This window comes from Orycteropus afer, unplaced genomic scaffold, assembly GCF_000298275.1.
Source record: "Orycteropus afer afer isolate SDZICR_OR568_19922 unplaced genomic scaffold, OryAfe1.0 scaffold00944, whole genome shotgun sequence".
NCBI lineage: Eukaryota > Metazoa > Chordata > Mammalia > Tubulidentata > Orycteropodidae > Orycteropus > Orycteropus afer.
The window spans coordinates 344,291-355,912 of NW_006922531.1; the positions used below are offsets into that span (position 1 = coordinate 344,291).

The 11,622-nt window shown below is 43.5% G+C and overlaps 1 protein-coding gene across 1 annotated transcript; it reads left to right on the top strand.

The window, feature by feature from the left end:
• Nucleotides 1-10,293: 10,293 nt before the first annotated feature.
• SLC16A2 (solute carrier family 16 member 2) lies at nucleotides 10,294-10,960 on the top strand (the record flags this gene model as incomplete). The annotated part of the gene is given in 1 exon segment (XM_007958361.2): nucleotides 10,294-10,960. A coding segment is annotated over 1 exon segment (667 nt), but the record flags the coding sequence as incomplete, so codon positions are not given.
• Nucleotides 10,961-11,622: the final 662 nt, after the last annotated feature.

Genomic DNA, 11,622 nt, shown 5'->3' on the forward strand with positions numbered 1-11,622 from the left:
GAAGAAATAAAAAAGAAAATTAAAAAATTCTTTGAATCAAATAAGAATGAAAACACAACACACCAAAATCTTTGAGACACAGCAAAAGCAATGATCGGAGGCCAATTTATAGTAATCAATGCATACATCAGAAAAGAAGAATGAGCCAAAATAAACACCTTAACCCAAAATCTCCAAAAATTAGAAAAGGAGCAGCAAAAAAGCCTACAGTCACCAGAAGGAAAGGAATAATAAAAATTAGAGAAGAAATAAATAAAAAAGAAAACAGAAAGACTCAACAAGAAAAAAATCAACAAGACTAGACATTGGATGTTTGCAAAGATTGATAAAACTGACAAACTACTGGCAAACGCAACAAAGGAAATCAAGGAGAAGATGCAAATAACACAAATACTAAATGAAATGGGTGAGATCACAATAGAACCAACAGAAATAAAAAGAATAATATCAGGATACTATGAGGAACTGTACTCCAACAAATTTGAAAACCTAGAAAAAAAAGGACAGATTTCTAGAAACACACTGCTTGCCTAAACTGACACAAGCTAAGGTAGAATATTTGAACAGACCCATAACAAAAGAAAGAACTGAACAGGTCATAAAAAAATTATCAACAAAAGAAAAAATCCTGGCCCAGATGATTTCACTGAAAAATTCTACGAAACATTCAGAGAACTGACACCAATCCTACTCAAACTACCCCAGAACATAGAAAAGGATGTAATCCTCCCCAATTCATTTTATCAAACAAACATAACCTTGATATCAAAACCAGGCAAAGACATCACTTATAAGGACAACTACAGACCAATATCCCTCATGAATATAGACACAAAAATCTTCAGCAAAATCCTAGCCAACAGTAGGAATTGACTCAGTGACAACTGATACAGGTACAGGCACTGGTCACCAAAAAGATGACATTTGAAGTGGAACTTAAGGGTAAAAAAAAAACATTTTTTTAAGTAAAATTTACCCACCAGAACACGGAAAAAGATGAAGATTCCAAGAGGATAACTAAAAGTTTGATAAACATATGATAATGCACTCAATCTTTTATTCAGGGAAATTAAAACCACAATGCCATACCACTATTGGCTACCAGAATGGATAAAATGAAAAAGACAAACAATAGTAAGTAGTAAGTGTTGTTGAGCAACTACTAGTGAGATTATGTATTGACAGAACCACTTTAGAAAAAGATTTGGTGGTATCTACTAAAATTTTAGGAGCTCTGGTAGTGTAGTGCCTAAGGCACTTGATTGCTAACCAGAAGGCTAGTGGTTCAAACCCACCAGCCACTCCTCGGAAGGAAGACTGGACAATCTACTTCCGTAGTGATACTGCCTTGGAAACCCAAGGAGGGGTTGCTATGAGTCAGGGCCTAATTGATGGCACATAACAACAACAACTAAAATTTTAACATATGCATGCCTTATAACCTACTTTAAGAGAAACGCATACATATGTGCAGCAAAAGACATGTTCATAGCAACACTGTTGGTTATATTAAACTCTGGAAACAATCCAAACATCCAAGACCATGTAGTATTATTCATTCAATGAAATGATACACAGCAACAACAACAAGAAAAAAAATCTATGAACTATTGCTGCTTGCAAGTATATGAATAAGAAGTAAGGAATTCTCTCAGATTTTGAAGTGGTCAAATGACATAATAGGAGGTAGTGTGACATGAAGGAATGTCCCATGCTTAGAAGCTAAGAGACAAGAGTCCTGGTGCCACTCACTGAATGACCTTGGGCAAGTTGATTAACTTCTCCAGGTCTCAGAAAGTTCAACGAAGGTTTCCCCGAATCCTCTCCCATCCAAATGGGGGCCCTAGAAAAACAGTTTAATCAAGCACAGAAGGAGCTGTGTAAATATGTACTGAAGGGGGAAAAAAAAAGCAATCTCCTTTGTCCTTCCCTTCTGCCTAATCCCCCTTGCCCATGCCCTTTGTACCTTCAGCGCTCCATTTCAGTAATTTTTCCTGCCCTTTAACTGGCTTTCTTTCATCTGCAGAGCTTGAAACTTGGCCCCTGAAATAGAACATACCAGTCACTCTCCTCCAACTCAGGTGCTAACAACTGATCTGGATCTAAAGTCCCCCACTCTGTTTCATCTTGCTATTTCTTTCCTTCTAGAAATGTCTTGTGCAAGGACCCTGGGGTTCCTAAGGCCATAGGTCTGTGGTCACCTTGGAGTCTGGGAAGTTACCCTTAAAGAGGTTGAGCAGGCAATGTCTGAAAATGCAGCCTGAATCCCACCTCATACCACCCGACTTCCAGGTCTCCCTCACCTTGCCTTCCTCTGACCTCCTCAGTAGTTAGTGTCTCTACCATTGACTTAGTGCTGAGTAGTTATCATTCTGGATGTATGTGACTTATCTTTTTAGCTAGACTATAAATTCTTAGAGGTCAATTGAACAAAATATAAAAACCACCAAATGTAAAATCCCAAAGCCTTCACTGAAGGAAGCCTTTCCATGCATTGAGGAACTCCCAGTTCTAACACTTAATGCTCCCCATGAAGTATCTTGCTGATTATTCCTCCTTTAACAGCTTGACACAAGCAGGGATTTTATGCCCTGCAGGACAGATGAGATTAAGTTGAAACATTCAACAGCACATTAGTAAAGGGAAGGAGATAACAAAAAGAAAAGACCACCAACAGCACCACAGGGATAGATAATCTGGCTTCAAAGGTATGGTTTGTTCTTTGGAGCTAGTAAATCCAGGCATATAATAATTTCTCAATAAATATTTGTTAAATGAATGAATGTCTATCTACAGTGGAATCCAGTCAATGGGGGGAGGGGAAAAGAGGAATCAGACCCTGTCCTGGTCCTCAAGGAGCTTAAAGTTCTAGTGGGGGACATGTAAAATGTGTGATTTCAATATAATTTAACAAGTGCTGTGATAGAGAATCATGGTGGTTAAAATCATAGACCTTAGATTCAGACTGCCAATGTTGAATTGGGCAAATTATTTCATCTTTCTCTGTGTCAGTTTCTTCATTTGTAAAATGATGTCCCTACTTCATATGCATGTATGTAACACTGTCTTCCACAATGATTTGAGGTAATTAGAAGGAAAGGCTTAGATGATTTAGATATCAGGGTTTAGTAAGTTCCTTTCTGTCTTTAGTTTTCTCATCTGTAAAATGAGGAGATAGACTTTGTGAAAGGTTCCTTCCATTTCTGACACAATAGGTTCTAGATTTTGGAATTGGACCAATGCCAAACAACATACCCGGTTGCTTTCTTTTTTCCAATAAAAGAAATTTGCAAATCATCTTGGGGATAACAGTTATTGAGCACCTACTACATGCTATCTTTTATTGAGCACTCCCTACGAGTTGGAATTGACTTGATGGCAATGAGTTTGGTTTGGAGTTTAACTATAGGCCAGGTGCTATGCTACATGCTTTCCACACTTTATTTCTAATCATCAAAACAAACATGCAAGATGGGCTTTGTACCTATTGTTTATTGCTGAATATTGCTGAGGTAAATATTTATTTATTTATTCCAATACTTATGATAATCTTTGTATCAGATATTGTGTTAAGTGCTAAGGATATAAAAATAAATAATGCTGACTCGAGGAGTTTATAGTCTATGAGAGGAGACAGGCACGTAATAAGGGTAAGGCCTACTTTTATATTGCATTGTGACCATACACCTAAGACACCAGTTCCAGCTCTACAAGGATTTCATTTCTCAGGATGGCAAGCTATTTAGCCAAGGCATAGCACAATATCTGGCACATAGTACGTCTTCAATAAATATTTTTTGAATGAATAAAAACAAATGAATTTTAAAAAGGCAAAAAATAAAAAGCAACATTCCATTTCTTTCTTGGAAATTATCAAGATATCAATCCATTTCACAGTTGCTCTCATTCCAAGCTTTGCTTCCTTATGCTAATCCTCAGAGGGTTAAGTATTTCCTATCGTTTTCTTTTCTATAATACTCCTATTATTTCTGTCATCTTTTCCCTTCTATGCCTACTTTAATAATAGATTATTGAGTAGAACTGCTTCCTTGACATTCAGGAAGCAGGCTTCATAAATATGGCCAATTGATTTGTTTTAAACATACCTATTATTATGAAAGGAGCCCTGGTGGTACAGTGGTTAATTATTCAGCCACTAAATGAAAGGTTGATGGTTTGAACACACCAGCTGCTGTGTAGGAGAAAGATGTGGCAGGCTGCTTCCATAAAGATTACAGCCTTGAAAACCCTACGGGGTAGCTGTGCTTTGTCCTTTAGGATCTCTCTGAGTTGGAATCAACTCCACAGCAAAGGGTTGGGTTTAGTTTGTTATTAATAGCCTCTGGCTCAAGTGCAAATCTGTCTATGTCCAATGTCATTTGTCTTCCATGCCTCCACTTTGGCCATCACTAGGTGTCAATCTTTAAATTCATTTCCCAATAATGTGGGTTCCCATTATTAGTACTCTTTCTCAATTATGGATAATGAGACCAAAGTCATCTTCTCTGTCTTTGGACTTTCTTTCACCACTGCTAGAGCAGTGTAGTGCCTAAGGCATTTGACTGCTAACTAGAAGGCTGGCAGTTCAAACCCACCAGCCACTCCTCAGAAGGAAGATTGGGCGATCTACTTCCATAAAGATACTGCTTCAGAAACCCATGGAGGGGTTGGTGTGAGTTGGTGGATCCAACTCAATGGCAATAAGGTGTTTTTTTTGTTTTTTTGTTTTTTTTTCTGTTACAGCACCCTGACTCCTTTGCACAATCAATCCCACTTGGATCTTGGAACAAAACTCTTGTCATCAAAACCCTTAAGTTATGCTATTAGAGATGAATAAAGAAACGGAGAGAAAGATTATATACTCACTTTCTTAAGAAAGCTGTCACTATGTCATCCATTCTTAAGTAGTTAGGATGAGTTAAGCACAGGGCAGGGGGATGATATGAATGATATATTGAGTTCCGTTCTAGCCAGAAAACTCTACTGGATAAAAGGTGGAGACCAAAGCAAAAAAAAAAAAAAAAAAAAGGACCTTTGGCCTGAAATAGAACTTCAGGGAGAGAAGGGTTTTCAGAGGTCATTTGGTCCAGTAAATCCCAAGTGTTAATCTGCAAAACCATGACAGTCTAACATTTTTATCAGTCTGCTGACACATGAGAAACATTATTGCCAACTGAGTTTTCTTTTATTAAAAATTGTTATTTCAGTTAAAGTTTACAGAGCAAATCAGTTTTCCATCCAACAATTCATACACATTTTGTTTCATACCATTGATTGTAAGCCATTCAACGTAACATCACTCATCCTAATTTCTCCCTGTTTATCATTTCCATTCCTCCTCCTTTCCTAACCCTTCCTGCCTTCTGAACTTTATCCTTGGGAAAATGCTGTCCTTTTAATCTCCAATGGTTGATTTTTCTAAGGAATGTGTACCTCCCTTACGTTACTGTTCACCATGTAGATTTGTCTATGGTTTGACTGAAAATTGAACCAGACTAAGGGTCATAGTCTCAGGGATTCCATCTGCCTCCATCCGACTAGTAAGCCTGGTATTTATTATTTTGAGGTTTTTCCTACATTTTTCTCCCACTCTATGCAGAACCTTCTTATGTAATCATTTTCAGAGTGGTTGCTATTGGTAGCCAGGAACCATCTAGTTCTTCTGGTCTCAGGGTCATGGAAGCTGAGGTTCACAGGGTCCTTCATATGTCTCTGATTTTCTTTACTTTTCTTTGCTCCAGATGTGGTAAGACCAATAGCCAAGTGACTTTTCTTGAGAAACATTTTCTTCGGTAAAAGAATGTGTCCTTTTTACATTTTTGGTGTTAAAATATAATTTCTTTATTAATCTGATAGTGATGATACCTTGTCCTCACAAGGCAACAGTTTTGGTGACATTTTAGAGGAATTTTATTGATTTTTAAGATAGAAATTTAGAGGAGTTACTGTTTTAGTTTAGTGATGTGCATGGCAGTGTATCAGTGAACATTTACATCAGGTTGATACACTCCTTAGAATGACCAATCATGGGAGAACAGAAGGGCAATATTTGCATAGGGAGATAGCTCAGGGAGCAGGAATGCATAGGAAAGATGGACACAGGGAAGAGGCAACTACAGGGAGGAAATGGGAAGAGAGCTGTTACATTGTGGGGAATTGCAGAAAATATCATGAAAAAAAATGCTTATGAAGTGCTGTATGGAAAATGAATTTGCTCTGTCAACTTTCACCCAAATCACAATAAAAATTAAAACAAAACAAAAAAACAAGCCCTACTATCGTCTTTGTTAAAGCCATTCTTTCCTGCCTTTCCTGGGGATTCAAGAAAGGTGTAGAATCTCAATGGGAGGATAGTTAAGACAATGTATGGTTAGGACTGAAAGATCAATAGGTGTCCATTAGTCAAAGAGTGGTGCTAGACAGGTTGAATATGACCACCTCAAAAACTGGCACCAGATCTTTTATTTTTGTGTCCTTGATATTTAGCACAGAGCCTGGAATATTGAAGCTCTGAGTAAATGTTTGCTGAATAAATGAATGAATGAGGCCAATCCCAAACCACAAATGGACTGTTCATGTCTGGTTAAAGAATTTAAACTTACAAGTCAAATGAATAACCATTGAAGGTTTTTAAAGCAGAAGAGTGTCATGATTAAAATCAGATTTTAAAGTTGTAATTTACAGGATGGTTTGCAAAGAGGAGACAGGAAGCCACAGACATCTCAGACCTGCTTTTACTCCTAATTCCCAATCTCCATTAATACTATTACCATCCTTTTTTTTTCTCACCCAAGCAAGAAATGTATCATTTTTGCAAAAGCTCCCAAACTGATTTCCTTAACTCTTCTCTTTTCAAGCCATTCTCCATCTTGTCATTACAATTTTCTTTTTAAAATGCAGGTCTCTCCTACTAAAAAATCTTTAGTAGCTCCCGTGTATATCTAAAAATACATTCCTTAGAGCAATAGACCACAGGACACCAGAGGACCAATATTCACATTGAGGAAATGCAGGACAAACAGGAGTACATAAATATGAGGGGCACAGGGGGAGGGTAACAGGGTAGGGAGGGGAGGAGACTGGGTTAGGGTTGGACATGGTAAATGGGGAATGAAACAAAATGTACACATAACGTTGAACGTAAAACAAGCTCTTAAAATTAATTAATTAATTAATTAAAGTCTATATGACTCACCATGGGATTTAGTAACCCTGTGAGGTAGGTATCAACCCTATTTTGCATATAAAGAAACTGAGGCTCAGAAAGGGAAAACAAATTGCATAGGATCACACAGACACACAATGTTAGAGCCAAGATTAGAGCCCAGGTCTCCTGATAACAGTGTTCAAGCAATTATAAAGTACTTCAAAAGAGGGGAGAAATGGTAGGTACTGCATATGTTGTTAGAATGGTAGGATGGAGGTTACATAAATAATCCTGCCTCCTGGGTGGGGCACATATTTGAAGCACACACAAAGGAGCAAAAATACCAGTTTTACCTTATTGACTTTGTAGACTTAAACAACTAACTTAATCTCTTGGAACTTCTTTCTTCATTTATAAAATGGGGACAAATCATCCTAATCTTATAGAGTTGTTATGAGATTATATGAGATGATGTATATAAAAGGCCTAGGTTCACAGGAGATTCTCAGTGAGTGTCATAATTGGCCCTCACTTCCACTCTTGTTGTTGTTGTTGTTTGCCGTCGAGCCGGCCCCGACTCATAGCGACCCCTCCTTGGGTTTCCGAGGCAGTATCACTACGGAAGTAGGATTGCCCAACCTTCCTTCCGAGGAGTGGCTGGAGGGTTTGAACCGCCAGCCTTCTGGTGAGCAGTCAAGTGCCTTAGGCACTATGCTACCAGAGCTCCTCTAGTGAACTAAAAACCCCTTTAAACTGAGGATAATAGAATTTAGATAGTAAGAGTTTGAAATGGAGATCAAGACTCCAAACAAACAAACAAGAAAAACCTCACTGCCGTCAAGTCAGATCCATAGTGACCCCTCCTTGGGTTTCTCAAGCAGTATCACTACAGAAATAGATTGCCCAATTTTTCTTCTGAGGAGTGGCTGGTCGGTTTGAACCACTAGCCTTCTGGCTACCAGTCAAATGCCTTAGGCACTACGCAACCAAAGCTCCTAGGATCAAGACTCCAGGATCTATTAATAGTTTGGGGTTTGGAAATAACCCTTTTTTCAAGTTCTCTGCAAATGGAAACCAAAGCCAGTGTTCCCCTGGTACAATACTTGGTCATGTGTATGGTGAAATCCCTGACTGAAAAAGCAAATCATAAGCCTCAGTCCCTATAATGTCCATGGTTAGTCACTCTTCATTGTTGAAGTATTGTGGATTCTTATTAAAATGCAAATGTCTCCAGGGAAAGGAAGCATACATATTAACCTTCTGGCCTGATTAGCTTTCACTTTCCTCTTTCTAGAGTAGAGTCCTTCTGTGTCTCTTGTTTGAGCTCAGGGCACGCTCTTGCCCCTGGCCTGTTAAAATCCTACTCAGTATTCAAGGCCCATCTTGGTCACCACCTCATCAGAAGGCTAGATCCTGCCTTCCCTCCTCTACTACTCCCCTCCCTGGGAGCCCTAGATTCCTGTTGTGGAGCACAGGTAGCAAGAGGTTTTGGTGAATGGAGACCTACTTTGAATTCCAGCTTGTCCCTGATTTGCCTCATGACCTTAAACGTTGTTGAGCCTCAATTTTCGTGCCTGCAAAACGTAGGTGATAATAATACTTAACTCGGGTCAATAAAAGATGTGCTCTATTCACTTAGGCAATGTCCACTCTGCTGACTGACACAAACCCCTTGATTTGAGAATTCGTCTAATTCCACTTATGGCACCACCAGCTCCTCACCAGGAGCCCAGCTCAGCTCCCCCTTGGGTGCTTAACGACTGTGAGTCGGCATCCGGTGAAGTCAGGCAGCCTTGTGTTCCACTTCCACCGGCCACACAGTCTTTTTACCTAACAGAGTAAATGAGATGCTGGGAGAATGGGCTTGACGCTTGCCCATCCTCTGTTCCTGGGAAATCCAGTACTTGTTAACCAACCATGATTAGTGCAGCAAACGTGCGGCCCCTTATGGGAGACAGAACTTCCCAGGATAGCCCAACTGGGTCCAAGGTCTCAGCCTGGGCACAGTCACCCAACTCCACTGGGAGCCCCGCAACCTACAGAGCATATGGCCCCTCCTCCTCTTTCACCCGCCTCGCTTGGAGCAAACTTTCCTCTATCCTTTCGAAGCTGGGGGTTGAGCCTGGGACATTCAGTGAGACTCCCACATCTGGATGCCCGAGATGTCCAGTTCTTGGGGGCATGGGGGCTGTGGGTACTGGGAAGACACCTTTCTGCTAGCGGCTCCGCAAAAACCCGCAGCGGCATAGGCCTGAGGGACCAGCAAAGCCGGGATGTCGAGGGCGGGGCGGCCCTTGCCCAACTGGCAGCTCAACCCCACCCAAGGCTCCTTGTTCTTTAGTCCACGACTGGGAGAAGGAGGAGCCTACGATGAGCTCTGGCTCCCTCCCCGGCCCGGCCCGTCCCCCTCCGGTGCCACAGCACCTCCCTCCCTTCCTGGCCCTGCAGCTGGTCCCAAGCCGGCCTTCTGCTGCTCCTCCCGGCTCCAGGTTGGCGCAAACAAAGCCCTGATTGACTGCTCCAAGGGGCGGGACTCACTGTGGGGCCGCCTTCTCCCCTCCCCGCCTCGCCCAGGATTTTCTGGGAAGGGCGGGGGAGGGGGAGAGAAGGGGCTCGAGTGTGCGCGGGAGCATGGGGGGCCAAGCCCCAGGACGCGAGAAGATTGTATCCACCCTGATACAGACTCGGGCTCTCCTCTACAGGCCTCCACTTTTAAGCCCATAGGAGAGAGTCTCGAGGGCAGGGTGGGGTCCCTTGCAAGTCAGCTCTAGTCCTGGGGGTCCCGGGATCACCCCATTTGCAGGCTGCTTGTAAGGAAAGAGGAAGCGGGCGCAAAGAACAGGGAGAATCTTCCCTGGGAACCCAGGATTGATCAATGCCCGTCCTGAAGCCTCAGGGAAGAGAACACAGAACAAGATAGTTTGTGCTCTCTTTTTCCATTTTAAGACTACTGGGTATCTGGACAAAAAGAACAGGATTCAGTAGTTTGAACAAGAGTTGAGGGAGGCAGCTATGGTCAGAGTAGGTAGGCAAGTAAGAGGAGGAAGGGTTGGTGAGAACAGCGAAGCTGTAGCGGCTGCCTGTTGAGGGAGGAAGAGGTGGGGAGGGGGAAAAGGAGGAGGAGGGGGAGGAGAGAGAGAGATGACATGGGGCGAGGAGGAGGGGGGTTGGACGTGGGAGGAGGAGGAGAAGGCTCGAGGGACCGTCTGTCGCGGGACAAGCTGGCCAGCTGGGGCGCAGAGTAGGGAGGAGTAGGCGGCAGCAGCAGCGGCAGCAGCAGCGGCAGCAGCAGCGGCGCTCGGAGCAGCAGCAGTAGCTGCAGCAAAAGAAACAAGTACCAGCCACACAGCGGCTCCTCTGGCCCCAGCAGCCTCAGTCCCCCCCCCGCCGCGATGGCGCTGCAAAACCCGGAGATCGACGAAGCCAAGGGGCCCTGGCAGGAGACAGAGCAAGAACAGCAAGAGACAGTGGGTCGCCCAGAACCGGAGCCAGAGCCCGAGCCCGAGCCGGAGCCCATGCCGGTGCCCCCGCCTGAGCCCCAACCAGAGCCCCAGCCTCTACCGGACCCTGCTCCCTTGCGGGATCTGGAGTTTGAGCCCGAGCCTGTGCAACGTAAGCCCACGCTCACCGTGGAGACTCGCGGCACCTCGCGCGGCTTCCAGCCCCCGGAGGGTGGCTTCGGCTGGATGGTGGTCTTCGCTGCTACCTGGTGCAATGGCTCCATCTTTGGCATCCAAAACTCCTTCGGGATCCTCTACTCCATGCTGCTGCAGGAAGAAAAAGAAAAAAATCACCAAGTGGAGTTCCAAGCAGGTGAGTGGCCCGGTGCGCCCCCACCTGGCATTCTGGGCAATGGTGTTCCCTGGGTTGTCTCTTGGTCCCAGGCACCCTTACAAAGTGCCTCTCTGACCCCTCCTTGGCCCAGGCCTTGCTAGGGCGCGAATTGCAGGTTCTGGGTAGACCTGGCCTGTGTAGCTCAACACGCCCCGGAGGTGGCAAATGGGACAGTCATTGGTCACAGGCAAGGAATGAACTTTTTTGCCCAGAGACAAATCCAGACGCATCTTTTGTGTTTGTTTGTTGCCCGTGTGGGCTGGGGGTGGGGGTGGGGAAAACATTTACAGTTTATGTATTTATTTGCGGCGGAAGGAGGGTTATGAAAAGAAGAGAGAGTTGGGAAGCGGGGTGGGCTTCTGGAGACATAGGTACAGCAGTTCTCAGCAGCCCCAATTCCTGCGGAGGAGCGGAGGTGTTTTGTGTTTAAAACACTCAGGAATTCTGGTGACTGAGTGAAGAGTTAAACACATGGCAGCCTTGTGTTTCTGCAGGACAAGAAAAGGGAGGGAAGGAGTGAGTGGGGGTGTGCGTCAGTCTCTTTGCCTGAGGTAGTTACAGCCCAGCTGGCCTGGCAGTCCTTTGCTGCCCTAGGGGAGCAAGAGGATCCCCCAGGCCTCTGAGCCAAACCCCAGGGCAAC